The 18419-nt window shown below is 39.1% G+C and overlaps 3 protein-coding genes across 3 annotated transcripts; 2 read left to right on the top strand and 1 right to left on the bottom strand.

Annotated features, from left to right (window-relative positions):
• The first annotated feature begins 2258 nt into the window (after positions 1-2258).
• Positions 2259-2761, top strand: EURHEDRAFT_186358 (uncharacterized protein). Its single transcript, XM_040777897.1, has 2 exons — positions 2259-2463; positions 2517-2761. The coding sequence occupies exons 1-2, from the start codon at positions 2380-2382 to the stop codon at positions 2658-2660; spliced, it is 228 nt and encodes a 75-aa protein (XP_040636269.1). The 5' UTR covers positions 2259-2379; the 3' UTR covers positions 2661-2761.
• Positions 2762-7125: 4364 nt separating this feature from the next.
• On the bottom strand, positions 7126-8145 carry EURHEDRAFT_543632 (uncharacterized protein). The gene is made up of 2 exons (XM_040787420.1): positions 7630-8145; positions 7126-7443 (listed from the first exon to the last, which is right to left on the bottom strand). The coding sequence occupies exons 1-2, from the start codon at positions 7787-7789 to the stop codon at positions 7376-7378; spliced, it is 228 nt and encodes a 75-aa protein (XP_040636268.1). The 5' UTR covers positions 7790-8145; the 3' UTR covers positions 7126-7375.
• Positions 8146-16745: 8600 nt separating this feature from the next.
• On the top strand, positions 16746-18286 carry EURHEDRAFT_415346 (DUF689-domain-containing protein). The gene is made up of 2 exons (XM_040782666.1): positions 16746-17629; positions 17728-18286. The coding sequence occupies exons 1-2, from the start codon at positions 16927-16929 to the stop codon at positions 18033-18035; spliced, it is 1011 nt and encodes a 336-aa protein (XP_040636267.1). The 5' UTR covers positions 16746-16926; the 3' UTR covers positions 18036-18286.
• Positions 18287-18419: the final 133 nt, after the last annotated feature.

Raw genomic sequence — 18419 nt, 5'->3', positions numbered from 1 at the left:
CAGGGGTGGTTTGATACTATACAAGCTACAATTCAGCAGTACGGCATCCTCAATGAAGATATCTACAACTTTGATGAAACTGGCTTTGCAATGGGCCTTACATCTACTGCAAGAGTGATTACTCGATCAGAGTACTATGGCCAGCGTTCAGTATTACAACCAGGGAATCGTGAGTGGGCAACTGTGGTGGAATCGATTAATGCAAGTGGGTGGGCACTTCCACCAGTTATAATCTTCAAAGGGAAGCAATATCAACAAGCTTGGTTTGAAGAGCTCCCTAGGGATTGGCGGTTTGAAGTTAGTCCGAATGGATGGACTACAGATGGAATTGGCCTTCGATGGCTAGAAGAAACCTTCATTCCAGCCACAAACAGTCATACAAAAGGCAAATATCGACTTCTAATCCTTGACGGCCATGGTAGTCATCTTACCCCCCAATTTGACCAAATCTGTGCTAAAAACAATATCATATCAATCTGTATGCCACCACATTCATCACATCTTTTACAGCCTCTTGATATTGGTTGTTTTTCCCCGCTTAAACGCGCGTATGGTACCATGGTTGATCAAAAGCAGCGGCTTGGTTTCAATCACATTGATAAGCTTGATTTTCTTATGGCATATCCACTTGCACGTGCAGAGGCATTCAAATCAGTCACAATTCAAAATAGCTTTGCAGCGGCTGGTTTAGTACCACTTAATGCCAATCGAGTGATATCAAAGCTTGACATTCGGCTTCATACACCTACCCCCCCGGGAAGCCGCCCTACCAGTCGATCAAGCATCTTCAGCCCCAAAACACCTGCAAATGTCAAAGAGCTATTAAAGCAAGCCTCATCAATCAAAACTTTCCTAAAACAACGCTCAAACAGCCCCCCAACACCTTCAAAAACTGCACTAAACCAGCTTATTAAAGGCTGCCAAATTGCAATGCATCAAGGCATATTGCTTGAGCAAGAAAACAAACAATTACGCACTGAAAATGAGAAAACAAAGAAAAAGAGGGCTCGTACGCAGAGACGACTAGCTCATGAGGGGGGTGTATCAGTGGGAGAGGCTCAGGAGGTATTTCAGCAGGTTGAGCAGCCAAATCAGGCAGTTGGACCAGTTCTAAACCAGGCAGTTCCGCCAGTTCAATCGCAGCCAGAACCACCAAGGCGCAGATTACCGACATGTGGAAAATGCAGAAATATAGGGCATAGATCTAATGCCTGTCCAGAGAGATAATATAGTCAATATTACTGCGTTGTGGTTGATAAATATGCCAATAAAGTAGATGGTAGATGGATGGGTGGCCGGGTGGCCCGGGTGGCCGGGTGGCTCGGGAATTACGTTATAAGAAATGACCTTTCTTTATGCCTTATCTTGATATCTCGAATTGACTTATAATGAGGAATATAATGACATGCTACATGTCATTTTTGAATGAATCTTAAACAATGCTAGTAGCATTTATTGATTTTATAATGCGCTGCCCCCAATTTCCTGTTTATTTAATTTATATAAGGATGATTGTTAATAAGTATCAAGGCCAATCAATCTCTTACATAAATGTGAGCCTTTAATGACCACCATTATTTTCTCTAAGATGATGAACTATATATTGCTCTTTTCTGTGCTATCACATTTATTTACTTATAGTTAGCTGATGACAACCCTGATATTATAAACAGTCAAATACGAGCCTTACCCATTTTTTAGTTTCCTGATATACACTTCAACTCTTATTCTATATATTTACTACATCATTTATTGAGTGCCAGTTATCATGCTTTATAAATAGTCACTTACCCTTCAATATTTTAAAAACCTGAGTAGAAATCAGACCCTCTCAATGATTCTTCAATATCTTAAACTTTTTTTTATCCCCCTTTACTTATCTCTTCGACACTTATTGATAGCAAATATCTGTTTAATGCTACCTCCCAGATAATTCACCCGACAAAAGTCTAAGTGATTCTGCGTCGCGTGACGCGCCACCTGATATTGTTCATCATCTTTTCAACCACCTCACCATGCTCTACACTTAAATCTATTAGCTCTAATAGGATTAATAGAAAAAAATTAGAAACTTTCCAATGGGTAATTACAGTCGGCCGATTTCTTGCAGGCCAGAAAAAGGCCGATATTCAGCGCGAAATGAATTTACCATATACAAAATTCAAACCCTACCATTGCAACATATCAGTTCTCAAGCACTGGCACTAGTTCTCGCATTGGATGGCCAGAGATCCTTTCTGATGCTGATAAGCGATATATTCTTTTACAAATGGAAAAAGAAGCACATAGTCTCATACACCAATGGCAAAGGAATATCTATCATGATTTGGGCGGCAGTCTGGGGTGGTGGCCACACTGAAAGCTATCGAATGAGTCGGGATGAAGAATTTGCTCCAAGAGGGTATTCTTCACGGTCCTATTTGGAGATTATCGAAGATTATCTACCTGTTATATGGGAACCTGGTATGGAATTCATGCAAGATAATGCTCCCATACATATAACCAATATTTCTAAGAGTTGGTTTGATGAACATGGTATTCCTCTTATTGACTGGCCACCCTACTCACCTGATTTGAACCCTATTGAACATGCCTGGGCCAAGTTGAAAGAGCGTATATATATGCTCTATCCAGACCTTGAATTATTTAATGGGATCTAAAGAGTAATTGAAAAAGCAATTCTATAAAGCCATGGAGAATGCATGGAAGAGTTCAGGACAGGACTTTTTTGATGGGTTGGTAATGTCTATGGAGAACCGTGCTAATGCAGTTTTAGAGGCAAAAGGGGTGGTTCACACATTATTAATATGATTTTCATTTCATTTTATCATTTATATGCTACTTATCTATAGCATATTCGCTTAGCTAGTAAAAGAATTGATGTTTTTGGACCGCTTAAACGCCCATATGGAAATTAACTGAGGGCATGATGGCAGCCGGAAACAGATATATATACTCATAAAGGACTCATACAGTCTCTTTAGGGTATTATAATTAAATTTTTGGTGTATTGAGTTTCCATGGCTTTGATTTAATTAATAATCTAATTATTTAACATGCCAGAAATACTGTATAATAAATAAACATATAACAATTGCCTCTAACTTATAGTAGATTCTCATTTAAAGATATACCAGCTGAAATAGCCATTTTTAATATGAATATACTACTTCTCTAAAGAGAATGATGAGTTAAAAGAACCTGATATTATCTAATGCTAGTAAATTAAACTGGTACCTGCGAAAGTGAAGAATATGAGACAATTGCATGCCCGGATAGACCTTTATAGCTTGCTCTGTTAATCATATGACGTTTGGTTGAAATAAATGTATCTAAATACTATACATTACTATACCAGGGGGGTGGGTTCGCCAGTCGCATGTGAAATACGTTATATTATATATTATATAAAATGTTTATGAAGAATGATTAAGGTGCAGATGGAGATGATTAAAACCATAGTAAATTAATTGGAATAACTTCTGTTGCCAAAATAATATAATAATAATTAATCTTAACGGTAATCCACGGCCGAGTTGCGCACCTTCTCCGTCCCATCAAATATCTTCATGACCATATTCTTCAGTGCGGCTTTTTTCTATCTTCATCCTATAAAGATGCCTCTTTCTAAAGAAAATAGAATGCAAATGGCTAACTCAACGATTAAGAATAAAAAAATCCAATCAAAACGAGAGACTGCATCTGTTTTTGGAGTGTCTGAGGCTATTCTTTTAAAGGAATGAAATCACGATCAAAAACACGCGCCAGTAGCCATAAATTAACGGATTTTGAAGAGGAAGCTCTTGTCAAGCAACTGCTGGATGCAGATAAACGAGGATTTTCAATTCGACCGCAATATTTGCGTGAAATGGCACAGATTTTACCTCAAAAACGTATGAGATTCTACTGCAACTATTGGAGTCAATTGGGCCTCCTTCATAAAGCGCCGTCCTGAACTACGAACAAGATATAACCGGAGGATTACATACCAGCGTGCAAAGCAGGAAGATCCAAGTCTTAAATAAGTGGTTTGAGGCTGTACATGCAGCTATTCAAGAATATGGGATCCATGAAGATGACATCTGGAATTTTGATGAAATTGGCTTTGCAATGGGACTCTGTACGACGTCTAAGGTAATTACTGCAGTATAACGCAGTGAGAGGCCTCGCACAGTTATCCAGGGCAACCGTGAATGGGTTTCTATCATTGAATGCATCAACTCAAAAGGGATTTCCATACCACCAGTGGTCAACTTGAAAGGGAAAGAACATCAAGCTCCTTGGTATCAAGAGCCTAACCTTCATCCAGCCTGGAAGCTTACAAATAGCGCCAATGGCTGGGCAACAGATGGGATAGGTCTTTAGTGGCTGAAGCAAGTGTTTGATCCTTTTTCTAAACCACATTCAACTGGTGCAAAGCGGTTGCTTATTCCTGATGGCCATTCAAGTCACCAAACTGCTGGGTTTGATGATTTTTGCAAAGAAAATGCAATTATCTGTCTTTGTATGCCTCCACATACATCTCATCTTCTTCAGCCACTTGATGTTGGTGTTTTTGGGCCGCTCAAATGCGCGTACGGAAAACTAGTTGAGGGGATGATGGTGGCTGGAAATAACCACATTGATAATAAGGACTTTCTGCATCTATATCCTCCTGCGCGTGATCAGGTCTTCACTGGAAAGAATATTTGCAATGGCTTCGCAGGTGCTGCTGGTCTTAGGCCACTTGATAAAGACCGGGTTCTTAAAAAGATTAATTTTCAACTTCGTACGCCGACACCACCTCTTATTGAAGTTAAAGGGTCAATCTCCTCTGCTTTTCAAACACCTCAAAATCCTCGCCAAATTGATTGCAAGGTTCAGAGCCTACAGAGAAGTCTTCAAAAGAAAGGAACGCTTTCTAGCAGTCCAATTTCTCATATTCAACATCTTGAAAAGGCAGCGCAGATGGCAATGAATATGAACCTTCTTCTTCACCAAGAAATCAGGTCTCTACGCACTGGAAATGTGCGCAAATAGAAGAAGAAAGCAAGGGGGCATGGTTCTATTGGGGATGATCTCTTCATATCTGTACGGGAAGGTCGTGAGCGCGTTCAGCAGCTGGATACACAGCTTAATGAGCAGGTTGATGAGCCTACACCTGTAACTCATTGGCGCGCTCCACCACGCTGCAGTGGCTGTGCAACTGTCGCACATACTATCAGAAGCTGCCCTAGTAAATAACTATTCATTTCGTCTTTTAAATAGTCCATTTAAATGGTGTTCGTGGTTGAAAAGCTACAAAAATCATGTTGACTGCGGCCAAGATGCGCAACTCGGCCGTGGATTACGTTAATTAGGGGAGGGAGTAATGAAAGCCTAATTAGTTAGGAGCTAGACTCATATATAACAGATAAATATATTGTTAATATTGTCAATAATAGTATATTACTGTACAATAATAGGATGATGTATTATCTCCAGACGAGCCAGAATGTAATTAATAAATAGATTAATCTAGTAAAATAAACCAATATAATTAGTAAGTTAGCCCAGTAACAAACAGCAGTGATAGTAGGTATATTAATGCTAGCTCTGGAATAAAATCATTCAATTATAATCTCATATGAATAATAGATAAGTTGATAATAATAACTGGCTTACTATAATTATTATCAGCCATGGTACTCTTAACTATCATACTAAATTTTGTTGTGGAAAGTAATAATAAATCCTAAATCTAAATAAGAACAAAATAGCAAATGCAGTAATAATATCATATCTGAATAAAAAAAAAAAAATAAAGAAAACCCGAATAATTCTAATTCATTCTAACCTATTAACGTAAATCAACCATTGATCATTGAATTTATTATCCAGTAGGTCAAATATAAAACTACTCACTGAGACAATCCCTCATAGTGTGCCCAATAGTCCCACAGCCACTGGAGCTCTCTTCCGAGGCACAGGTGTAAGCTCGTCAGGTTAGTAACCCATTCACGGTTGCCCTGGATAACTATACGAGGTCTCTCACTGCGGTCAAATGCAGTAATCACTTTTGAAATTGAGCAGTCCCATGGCACAGCCGGTCTCTATGATTCTGGATATCCTCTTCATAGATAACATGTTCCTGGTAACTGCATTGACTGGTTCAGTCTACAAAGGAGGTTAATAAAAACAATTTGCTAGAAGTAATAAATAACATCAGCTTAGATCATTGTTATAATTCTAAATAAAAGTATTATAATTCCCACCTTATAACAACCAACCGCAGATAAGATAGGAATCTTTAAATTGTAAGGGTAACTGGCAAACAATGCTCTCTGTAGATCATTTGTAAGGCCTGCAAACGGGAAATATTGTCAATCAGGTTTTAAATTCGTTAGCTTTATATACCTGGAAGTCATAATTAAAAGTCAGTAAGTTGCATATTCAAGCAATCCAATGACATAGATAATAGCTACTTCACATATGGAGAGGACACAGGTCAACGTTTTCTATATTTTCTCTAAATAGAATGTCATGGCTCTGCGGATTATTTTAAGTATCCATATTATTATATTAAATCGTTATCACCATTTTTATACATTAATACCTATCCTGAATAAGTGATAACTCAAAAAGTGCCTATTCAAATGATAGCTATATATACAAGTAAGCAAGCATAAGGGAAGGGTGACTGGAGATAATTATATGGGTATAGGAGCTATGAGAACTAATCCCAATCAGGAAGGTAAATGATGATGAGCCATCGTGATAGAGCTTAGCTTTGAGAAGTAACGATTTTTTTTTTTTCTAAAAAAAAAAAGAGAAAGAAAGAAAAAAAAAGGGCAATTGTCAAGAAACAGGGCAGATGCCATAAATAGATACCGGGCAGTGTTAGAGATAACAAAGCATCATCAGTACATATAGCTATTTGAGAAATCTTACCATGGAAGTAATACCAACTCCCTAGAGCCTGCTTTAATAAAGAATAGAATGGCCCTTAAATTATTGTCTAAACAATGATTAAGGAGCCACTATGGATCTGAAGAACTCAAGAAGTCCCCTTATAAGCAGTACTTGCTCAGTACAGGTAGGATTTATCCTAATTAGAAGTCTTTATATCATGCACACGCGCTTGGGTAGGAAGCAAGGAAATTAAGTTTCAATATGGTAAAATCCGCAGCGTATCTGCTTATCGACCAAACAGCCATAAGCGCGTTTAAAAAACTGCAAAACAGCCTATATCTAATGGCTGTAATAGATGAGACCATGAGCCGGCGTATAGATTGGTATGATCTTATTTTGCTCGCAGGTTTGGTCGAATTGGGATGTAAGATGGCTACCATGGCCATCAAGTATCAATAACCGATAATTTAACCAAGATAGACCAATTAGATCAGTAGTCCATCCATTAGGTGAGAGATATCGATATGCCAGTTTGATAGAAGGTCATCAAACCATGATTCAAAAGACCTTGCCCTTAAAAATTAGATATGGTGTATGTCAGGGTGCAGGGTCAGGTACAGATATATTAGGAATTGACGAACAGGTTAAGCTACAGGTCAGGCTATCTACAGATACATAGACAAGACGCAGCTCGAAGAGCTGCGAGAGGATCAGCGCCAGGCACAGATAGATATCTCGTGTGGGTCACGTGCGCAGGACAGGCTGGCACCGTGACAGTGTAGTACGCATCCAGTAGCATTGATCGCTTCAATTGATGTGACCCATTTGCGATTACCAGGTTGCAATATAGGTTGTCGACCATAGTATTCAGCGCGTGCGATAACCCTAGCAGTGAGGCCCGTAGCAAAACCAGTCTCATTGAATTGATATATCTTCAGATGCGATACCAATTGTATGATTGTCTCTTGCACTAGATTAAACCATTGTTGTTGAATGATCGTTGGGTCTACATTTTCGGCGCGCTGATAGTCGTGTCGACAATTATAGCGCCTTTTGATCTCTGGTTGACGCTGGGTGAAATTATACCCCCATTGTTGGTTGACCAACAGTCTCTAGAGATGTCTGGCAGCGCTGAGCAAGCAGAATATTGGCTTTTTCTCGAACAGCAGTAGGGATAGGCGCTGCGCCACGTGAATCCATTGACAAAGTCTATTGAAGCGTATACACCTCAGTCTCAGTCAGCTTATGGTTGTTTGCGCGCGTATTATGGCGATTGGTATGGCCAGCTAACAAGACTCTACCCTCCTGCTCGGTCCATTTTTGAGAGGATTGAGAGCGATTTGGTGGCATGATAGGCAATAAAAAAAAGGTTAAGACGGATGGGTGAGATTCGGTTGGATAGTGCGTCGCTCGCTTACCGACCACGTTATACAATTTACCTTTACTAATTTATAGAAGAGACTTTTAATAGTGATTAGGATAGAGGTTTGAAGCTTACCAAAGGGCCAAGGCGTCTGATGACCATCATCTAGGCTGTGCTAAGTAGACTTATATATAATTTAATATTAAATTAAGTGATGTGGCAGTACTATATATAGATTACCGTAAATGGATTGTTTTACCTATCTTATTCAGGTCATATATAAAAGCCATAAAGTGGTAACTCATAGTTCTTAAACTTGATAAATTAGCTGATAAAATAATGTAGCTCACGGGTGAGTTGCGGACCCTGTATTCCTATATAAAGTAGCATTTTCAAATTCGCTACAACATACCCAGTTTATCCTTTGCTCAATATCTTGAGCAGCATGTTCTAGATAATGGACGGTCTATACTTTAATTACACCAAAGAGACATATATAAATTACCGTGTATTTTGATGTGCAGCATGTGTTTAACACAGTTATTCTTTTATTTTAAGCATAAGCAGCTCCTATCATTATGTATACTTATCTATGATTCACTGATATAATTCAACCCCATTATTGAACGTGGTTATTGTTGGGTTATGGCAGATTTGAAAATACTACTTTATATGGGAATACAGAGTCCGCAGCTCACCCGTGAACTACTTTATCGGATAATACTGCTATATTTCAGATTTAATATTAGTACACTTCTATTTTTATCCATTAATAGAAAAGTGGCTGATTTACAAGATGTATTTTATAGGTGGGAGTTTATAAGAATAATGTATCAATTTGTATAACCTTTATAGTTCCTGCATAACTCTGCTAATGCTGGAATAAACGATAAAACGATATATAACTGGCCCTAGAGATTCGAGACTTGAAATATCATTATTCTAGCTATATAGAGTGTCAGGTTGTTTTTAAATTCAATTAGAGATGTCTCATCTAATAGTTATTATAACCATACTTCGGGAGGTGGGAGAGTGCTGGTGCTATTGGGGCCTCGATCGGGGCCTCAATTAGCTCAGAAGCTTTCTAAACTAAAAGGTTACCTTCATGGGGTATCGGCCTTTTAGACCGTGTACGCTTATCTCTTTCTCAAGAATAGCGGCTGATTGCATGCAATTTGGCACGCTTTAATTATTTTATTTATTGCGGTACTAAGCGGACTTAATGGCTTCTTGGTCTCGTACTGAGTAATGCTTTAATTGACATGGATTGCTTTTAAAACTGCATGTAGTTCAGAGGCGTTTTCAACTCCTAACCACTGCCCTAGCTTTCTCCGGGGTGTTGGCGTACGAAAGCCGAATATTGAGCTTTGAAAGCACTCGATCAGAGTTAAAAGGCACTAAAGACCAGCTGCTGCGAATCTATTTCAATAGTATTAAGCTGAAAGCTTCAATTCATGTCGTGAATAGGCGGCAGGCCTCGAGAAAGTCTATCTTGTCAATATGGTTGATCCCAAGACGCGCTTTGGTTTCAACAAGCTGACCGTATGATCGCTTTAACACCACAGAACAGTCAATATCAATCAAATGGCTATGAAAGATGTGACGAATGTGCCGGCATACAAACTGTGATAATATCATTTTGACTGCAAACCTCGTCGAACTCCGCTGTCAAATGACTACTACTACCATGGCCGTCTAGAATCAAAAGCTGATATTTCCTTTTTTACGAATAATTGCTGACGGTATGAAGAGCTTTTGAAGCCACTGAAGCCCGATTTTATCAGCAGTCCATCCATTTTGGCTAACTTCAATTTGAAAGTTATGTATGGAGGCAAGGCCCCACCCTGACGCGCTTATTGCCCTGCCTCATTTGCAGTGACCCGTTAACGATTTCTAGGTTGTGATAAGGATCACCGATCCCATAGTATTCAGACCTTGTAGTCACTTTTGCGGTTGCAGTCAAGCCCACGAGTCGAAAGCTCCGGGGCGTTTTTATTTGGTTTGAGATCCAATTCTTCCCAACTGTTTGAACCGGGTAGGTCTACGCCTCGTGAGAAAAACTCGCAATTTTTCTCGTACAGTAAGCGGCCAGGGAGTTGAAGCGAGAATCCATAGAGCTCTTTTTTCTTTTTTTGAGCAATTCCTCTTCAATTTCTGTCGATTTCTGACCCGAATATTGGCACGGATTTCAGAGCGAAAAATGTAGTATGGAAACGGTTGTGTAAAGTAGCTTTAGGCACGTTAAAAGAATGCGCGGCCGCTTCACGAACAGCAATGGTTTCTCGGTTATTATAGCCAGAATAGCTATTGAAATCCTGCCTTTTTACTCTATTGAATTTCTAGAGCCTTGGAAATAAATTGGTGGCACAAAGTACTATGTTAAAGAGTTATAAGTAATAATGTTGAAGTCTAATAACAGATAGTACAATTATTGAATTCAATTTTACTAATAAATTCTTTAGAATTTTTACAGTGTGCTCTAGGCTTCATACAATTTTTGACTAAATTCTATAATTAATTAGCTTTATCTATTTCGAAAAAAAAAAAAAAAAAAAGAAAAAAACTGTTTCCGAAGCTTGTAAATTGGCCTTTTCAGTTTAACTAAACCTTCTTTATTAGTGCCTTTATAAAATGAGCAACAGTGTTATAATAAAGACCGTATACAGTCACATGACAAAATTATACGTAATTTTCTGCAACCACGAAAAAATATATAATCACCAAAACATTTTTTTTCCACATAAATCAACCAAACATCAACGTCTAATGGTTGAAGATGAGATGTATGCACAGGTATACAAAGAGGAATAATTGCATTTTGATGGCCATTCTAGCCATCAAGAAGAATAAGCAACCGCTTCGCACCAGTTGACTGCTGTTTAGAGTAAGAGTCAAACGCCAGCTGCTTAGGCCTGGTCCGGCCCAAAGCTAGGTCTACTGCTGCTTTAGCCAGTGAAGACCCATTTCATCTGTTGTTCAGCTATTGTGCGTGCTTCTTCTGACCGTGGTTGGATTCCACCGAGCAGTCAAGAAAGGTGGGTAGTCATAGGCACTCCAAAATACCGCGGCAGTTCTTGATTTTGATTGAATTTTTATTTTTATAAGCTTCAAATAGCCATTTGAACTCGGGATTCCAAAAAAGCAGGTATTTATGCGGTAGTGCTAATAAAAAGGACGCGTTGGAAAATGTTGGGAATTAACATGAAAACGGTCGGCTTGGTAGTATGGATGACTCGGTGGTTGATTATGTTATCAGTTTTAAGCTAGTTACCTATATTAGATATAGTTAGCTTCAAGTGATCTCATCTCCTAAATATTTACCATAATTTTATTTATATAAATGAGATTTTCATCTGCTGTACATGAAGCTATCAAGGAACACGGCATACATGAGGATGATGTCTGGAATTTCGATGAGACCAGCTTTATGACGGGATAGTCGTTAACCATTGGTTGCACAAACTCAAAAAGAATTCCCATATCACCTGCAGTTATCCTAAAATCCTAAGAGAACTGGGCTGCTTGGTATGAAGAGCCTTAATCTTCCTCTCGATTGGAAGCTTACCAACAGTAGCAATGGTTGAACAACAGATGAAATTGGGCTTAAGTAATTAAAGTATTTCTGATCCTTTTTCCAAATTGCATTCAACTGGTGTGAAGCAGTTGCTATCCTTAATGGCCATTCAAGTCATCAAACTGCTGGATTTTATGATTTCTACAAGGCAATTATCTATCTATATCTAGCCTTCGTTGAGCCCCCAAGTTATCTATATAAAGTAATAAAAGATTCATATAGCTGTATGACTTACACTATCCACGCACACACCCTCCAGGTAGTGGCAATCAGTATCGAAATATTATGATAATTACTATGATAAGGTCTTTTTTATAATGTGTATGCGCGCTTATGATCCTTCTTAAATATATAATTTTCTAATGATAAAATATCATTGGATGCCACTGACCATTCTTTATAATCTAAAAATATCTATAAAAAACAAAAACCGATGGATGCATCGAGTATTTTAACATATCTAATAGGGCCGAAGTGTGCAATATATACATTATTAAGAAAGGCCTTCTAACCTTTTAGAAGACCTTATAAGCTTCAGTTTAGTATGAAAGATTCTTTGGAGGCCTTCTCTTTAATCTTTTTCTTTTTTTTTTAAACAAAAAAGAAAAAGAGTAATATAGAAGGTTATTAGAGCAGTCCTTAATAACTAGTAGTAAAAGTGCATGATAGACCTAAGCATATATAAGCATAGTTTAACATCTAATTCATATTCTTGGGGGTTCGAAGAGTCTCAAACCAGTAGCTCAGGGCCTTTGGATCCTCCGGCTTTGCATGCTGGTGTGTAATCCTCCGATTTTGTATCTTGTAATGGTAACCCACAAGCGGGTCGTGCGCCCGTCGCGTTTTCTATGCAACTCAACCCAGCCAAGCAATCTAAGCCGCTCCCAATAAAGTCGAAATTCCATCGAACGAGAGGGCCGCCTCTTATTAGCTATACAGGCTATCAAAATTCAAGAAACTAGCTCTGTACGCCAGGAAGCACTGTTTATGCTGCATCTGAATCAACATTACGAGACCGGCTTCATGGCGAGATCTTTTGCGCTGAGAAACGTGTCAACAACCATAAACACCAAATGAAGAGGAACCACTCGCGTATTGGATTTCTCCATGGATCGACGTGGAATAGCTCCCCGACCAGCTCATATTGAAGCAATGATCAATATTCGTAATTAAAGCGTGGTTCTGTCAACATCCAAACTGTTGGTTTAATTGGGATTACAACTTCACTCGACGGCAAGATGAGCTCAAACCCAAATATTCTCGACATTATAATTAGTAGCGGGCTAAAAATGAGAATCTAAAAAATATTCAGGAGTGGTTTGATCGGGTGCATATTACTATCGCACTTGAAGATATCAACAACTTTGATGAGACAGGATATGCAATGGGCCTAATAGCTACTGCTAAGGCAGTTACTAGAGCTGAAATGACTGGTCAGCCCTTTCTTTCTTGTACAGCCAGGGAATCGAGAATGGGTGACATCTATTGAGTGTATCTTCAGAGAAAAAGTCCATATAGAGGGGATGGTATCAAACTAAGGCTTTACCACGCAATTGCAGGATTGAAATCTGATAATGGGTGGAAAACTAATCAGATTGGACTATAATGTCTTCAAAAAACTTTATTCCAGCTACAGATGGCTATATGACTGAAAAATATTAACAATCTGCATGCCTGCTCATTCATCACATCTCCTACAGACCCTTGATGTGGGTTGCTTCTCACCTTTGAAGCGGGCATATGGACGTCTGGTTAAGCCTGGACATTGTCCTTGGGTATACCCAAAAATTCACCCAATTACTCAACTTTTTACTAAATATAGTAATACCCGTGACTTGCATAATTTATGCAACCGTAGTGGTTTTTTGAGTAATTAACCTAGTAATCTAAAAAAGTATGGTAGTATCAGCTATATAGTGAAAAGTATACATTTTAACTGAATACACATCGAAGACCACTTTCTGATCTAAACTAATTTCCATTGATCGGAAATTCTTTGAAATTAACATACACTTAATTTACATTGTAGATTATCGTATAATAGCTTCTTGTAATATTATAAATGGTAAGTGATAAAGAGAGGCCTTTAAGATGGAAAATATCAAAAATAGCTTTGCTGCAAGTGGCCTGGTTCCTTCCAATCCAAAAAAGGGTGTTTTTGGCAGCTCAATATACAACTCAAGACCAACGTACGCAGAGTCCTCCAAGCCCAATGAATGATGCAATAAACTGGGTTCTCAGAGGGTGTGAAATCCATATGAATAATGCAATCCTTCTTTCCAGAGAAGTCCAGGATCTACGGGCTGCACATGAGAAGACGCTGCAAAAGCAGAATCGATCCAAGCGACAAATGGCTGGCACGAGTGGCCTGTCTATTCAAGGAGGCATAGAGCTTGTGCATTAGAGGAATAAGATCTAGAGAATTGAAGATACTGTACAGATGGAGACTTCGACATTCCAACCACATGTACGGGCGCCACCACAATGTTCTGATTGCAATTCTCTGGGACGTTAAAGGATTCAACTGTCTAGTCGCAGTAATAGTTAGCTTTCGTATATTAATACTATTCTGGATGTTTAAATTAGATATTTCGCTGTTCTTGGTCGGAAAGCGCGTGACCCGCTTGTGGGTTACGTTATGTAGCTCAGGGTGGCGTTTGAGTAAAGGAATAGAACCAGTTGATACCAAAAACTGCAGTAGGCCCTTGGGTATATTTAAATGATGTTTTTATTTACCCTAGTCTAGCCATCAATGGAAATATTCTATCTGGGAGAAAAGGGGAATATCTATCTAGCAGATCTTTGGGTTCTATAGATATTTGTATGACAGCATCAGTGCTCCATTTCCCGTCATTGCTTATATGGCCTTATTCAATTATTGATATGTTGGTATCATTTACCTATATCAACTTTGACGCAGCATTGAGCAATTATGCAATACCTCTTAGATGGATTTTCTCTTCGGACTATATTTAATATATTCGCTAATCATTAAGCCTTAGAATATTTTATGAAGCTAAGCAATAGATAGACTTTAGGTTTGTTAATGTATCGTGTATCGTTTTCTGTTCATATAATGAACTGTATTGATATCAATAGAATAAATAGATATAAGTTTACCTGTAATAAACATGTAAACTTAAATCTTTTTTTCAGTTAACTGTAGCTATGAGTTCTGGTTATTATTTGACTAATGACACATTAAGTATATATGCCGGGTTTAAAATACAACGTAATTTATTATACCTAAGCAATTAGTGGCTCTATCAATTTGAAAATCAAACTATATACCTTTTTAGCATAAGGATATGTTGTCTTTATTTTTTGTAGAAAAGAGCTGGAATGGTTGAGATATCTCAGGTTCCAAAGGTGCCATTTGCATGAGAATACATAAATCCGTAGTTCACTTGTGAAGTACGTAATTGAGTTAGCTTAACACATGCTGGGCATGCAGTAGTGTCTTACAATATGCCCATATAGCTCGCAGATATTAGATTCTCTAGTAACAATAATAATAGATTTACAATCTATAGACCTATACCAAAAAGAATGCATTTACCTAAACTTTTATCACCGTGCTTTCACTTAAGGCAGGCCAAACTAGCCTACAAATAACACGGATATATCAAAGTGTTCTCTATATTATTTAAATAGAGATTTCAGAACAATAGAAACTGTAAAATAGATAACAATGTATTTGTTTATTTAAGATTAAAAAATATTTAATTCGATCTCTACAATGCCTACTACTGCATTTATATGATTATATTTATATATAAAGATGAATAAGTAGAAAACCGTGATGACCCAATCCATCAAGAGGTAAAATCCGTATATTTGATAAGTAGAGCTATATGCGAGAATGATTGACATGAGGAAAGAGAAAGAAGGGATGGTGGGAGGATAGATTTTATCATCTAGTGATTGTTCCGTTGGGCGCTACACCATATTGGGTAAGCAGTGATCTCGTCCTTACCTGCATATCTCTCTTAATACCATGGTCCGACCATAGCAAAGTCTTATAGCAGAGCTCATAGATAGAAAAGAGTAATTTTGTATTCAAAGGTGATATAATCTATGTAGAAAATCTGATTGCTGGACTGCTGGTCTTTGGGTCTTTTGAAGTGAAGCCTAGCAGTGCGAGAATATTGAAGACGGGAGTCAGGTCACTCCCACTATAAAGTATGCCAGGGGCCCAGGGCCCTAATACATATTGCAAGAGTCCACACTGTGCTTGGGTGTCACCAACATATCTAGCCCTGATTCCCACGGAACTCATGTTTGTTGCAAAACGGGCCAATGGCCACGATCAATGTCAATTGACCCTGGGTTAATAAATTATGATAGGCATATGTTATTCATGCCCTGAGGCCCGAACCAAGTCTATCAATGGTAACTTACGACATACTCCTACTGGATGCACCGATGCAAATTCAATATTCAAGACCACTCTGGTAAAGGCCAATTGGTTTAGAGGTCAAATGTGACAGTATTTTTTGCTGGTACGTATGGTTAATATTGACAGGAGCATCAATTTAAAGAATCCCAAAGAATTGAGACAGCCTAGCCCCCTCCCCTCTTTTTTTTTTTTTTTTTTTTTGCGTGGTTCTGGGGTGGTGTTTGTGATTCTGTGCAGTTTTCGCTACTTATTAGGCCTTTCACTCCCGGTTGCTTGATTCACCGGCATATAGCTTCCTACGCATACAGTTCCAATTGTCCAGTTGAATGATCATTGAACCTCTAGTCATGGCCCTTGAAGCTCAATTTATTGTCTACGGAGTATAAATCTAAGCGATCATGTGGTCTTAGCCGGACCAAATTTGACCAAACACCGCGAGCGGCTTTGTACGTGTAGTATGACTCAATTGACATCGCTGCTTATCAATCACCATGCCCGAAAATTGGTACTACTAGTACATACTGCCCCACTTCCCCACTGTATTACTGATAGTCTTTTGCCACAAGCCTTGTGATAGCACATACTACTATTTCCTTTCCTTTTTTTTTTTTCATATCAACGTCGAAGAGCATTTACCCCCAGATTTTAGACCAACCGAAGACCCGTTTGGACCGACAAGTATACTCGCATACGTGTTCATTTCTGGACTGTTTAGTTATAATGGCGCCGTCCATTGCCCTTGACAACACGCCCGATTTTCCATTTGGCCAGTACACACCAGGGAAATCTCTCCTACTTTCTCCGCCGTCATTATCTTCGCAGCCAGATAAGCTCAATGCAGCCCTTCTTTCTTGTGGCCGAAACGCGACCGATCTGCAAATGCTCGATCGCCTGGCACTTGGCTTTGTGTCTTTACCGGATTTGACTTACGATAGTATCATTATCTTGGCTGATTCCGACGACACATTCACCGAAAGCCTAAAGATTCTTGGACGCGAACTATTTGCAAAGATTGTTAAATCACTAAAACCAGGAGGGTATCTACGCAGCCAAGGGGGAGCGCATGGATCGTTCGACAGTCTTTACCAATCTGAAGCAATATTGGCTGGGTTGGTAAGCGATAGTGAGAGGGGTTTTCAGAAGCCGAGTTCCGGACAACAGCAGGCCATACCGCTGCAACTTGGAAGGAAGAAAAAAGACCGCGGAAAATTGACAAATGGTTTTAAGGCCACTCAACAATCAAAAAATGATACCACAATTGAGGCAAACAAGTTCGACCAACCGGCTGGCGTTGGATTTATTGATTTCAGTGATGATTTGAACCCGGAATCTGTTCAAGATAACAATTCGCGCTCAGACGACGAGTTTATTGATGAAGATACTCTGCTTGGTGATGATGATCTTGGCCGTCCCATCGTGCAGCGTAAGTATTTCCTATAGGTTGCTAAGACCAATCTCTGGGATTTTCATCTACCTGGGATTTTCATTTACATTGCTAACTCAACTTTCTAATATCTTTAGCACCTGAATGTCGTCCCAAGGCCGGGAAGCGTCGGCGAGCCTGCAAAGACTGTACATGCGGCCTCGCACGGAAAATTGAAGATGAAGATGCTGGAAAGAGGGCCAATGCTGACAAGGCACTAGACTCCATGAAATTGGATGGGGATGAATTAGCCGAAGTTGACTTCACTGTGCAGGGTAAATTGGGAAGCTGTGGAAGCTGTGCACTAGGAGACGCATTTCGCTGTGACGGGTGTCCTTATATCGGCCTCCCCGCCTTCAAGCCGGGCGAGGAAGTCAGGCTATTAAATAATGATGTCCAGCTCTAATTCATTTATGAGTAGTTTCGGGCTGCAGCAAAGGCCATTGAGCTTGTGTGTTCTCCCACGCCTTGAGATTTGGGCATCTTGAGTAGATTTTGACTACTCATTTCCAATCCTTTTCTTGCACTTGGTTCTACGAAGTAAAGCTTGACGTTCCGGGTTTCATTCTAGTGCAAATCCGCGCGCGATCTTGTCCTCTTTGTAAAACCATCTGAATCTTGCGTAACGTAAGGCTTTTCTGGACGTAACAAGGAGATGGCAAAAAAAAAAAAAAAAAACCCTCTCCCCCTCCCCGAAAGTACTGCTCATGCCAAGTCTTTCATACTCCGCATATGTAGCATTAGTAATTCTTACCATTCGACCAATTAACCAATATAACCTTACCGCTGC

The sequence above is a fragment of the Aspergillus ruber genome (assembly GCF_000600275.1).
Source record: "Aspergillus ruber CBS 135680 unplaced genomic scaffold scaffold00026, whole genome shotgun sequence".
NCBI lineage: Eukaryota > Fungi > Ascomycota > Eurotiomycetes > Eurotiales > Aspergillaceae > Aspergillus > Aspergillus ruber.
Note: the sequence above shows the minus strand (reverse complement) of the source record. Positions and strands in the feature narration are given on the sequence as shown.

Coding starts and splice junctions, on each gene's coding strand:
- EURHEDRAFT_415346 (XM_040782666.1), top strand. CDS start 16,927: ATGGCGCCGTCCATTGCCCTTGACAACACGCCCGATTTTCCATTTGGC. Junction 17,630..17,727: donor TGGCCGTCCCATCGTGCAGC/GTAAGTATTTCC, acceptor TAATATCTTTAG/CACCTGAATGTCGTCCCAAG.
- EURHEDRAFT_543632 (XM_040787420.1), bottom strand. CDS start 7,789: ATGAGACTGGTTTTGCTACGGGCCTCACTGCTAGGGTTATCGCACGCG. Junction 7,444..7,629: donor CACTGTCACGGTGCCAGCCT/GTCCTGCGCACG, acceptor CTAATTTTTAAG/GGCAAGGTCTTTTGAATCAT.
- EURHEDRAFT_186358 (XM_040777897.1), top strand. CDS start 2,380: ATGAAGAATTTGCTCCAAGAGGGTATTCTTCACGGTCCTATTTGGAGA. Junction 2,464..2,516: donor ACCTGTTATATGGGAACCTG/GTATGGAATTCA, acceptor AATATTTCTAAG/AGTTGGTTTGATGAACATGG.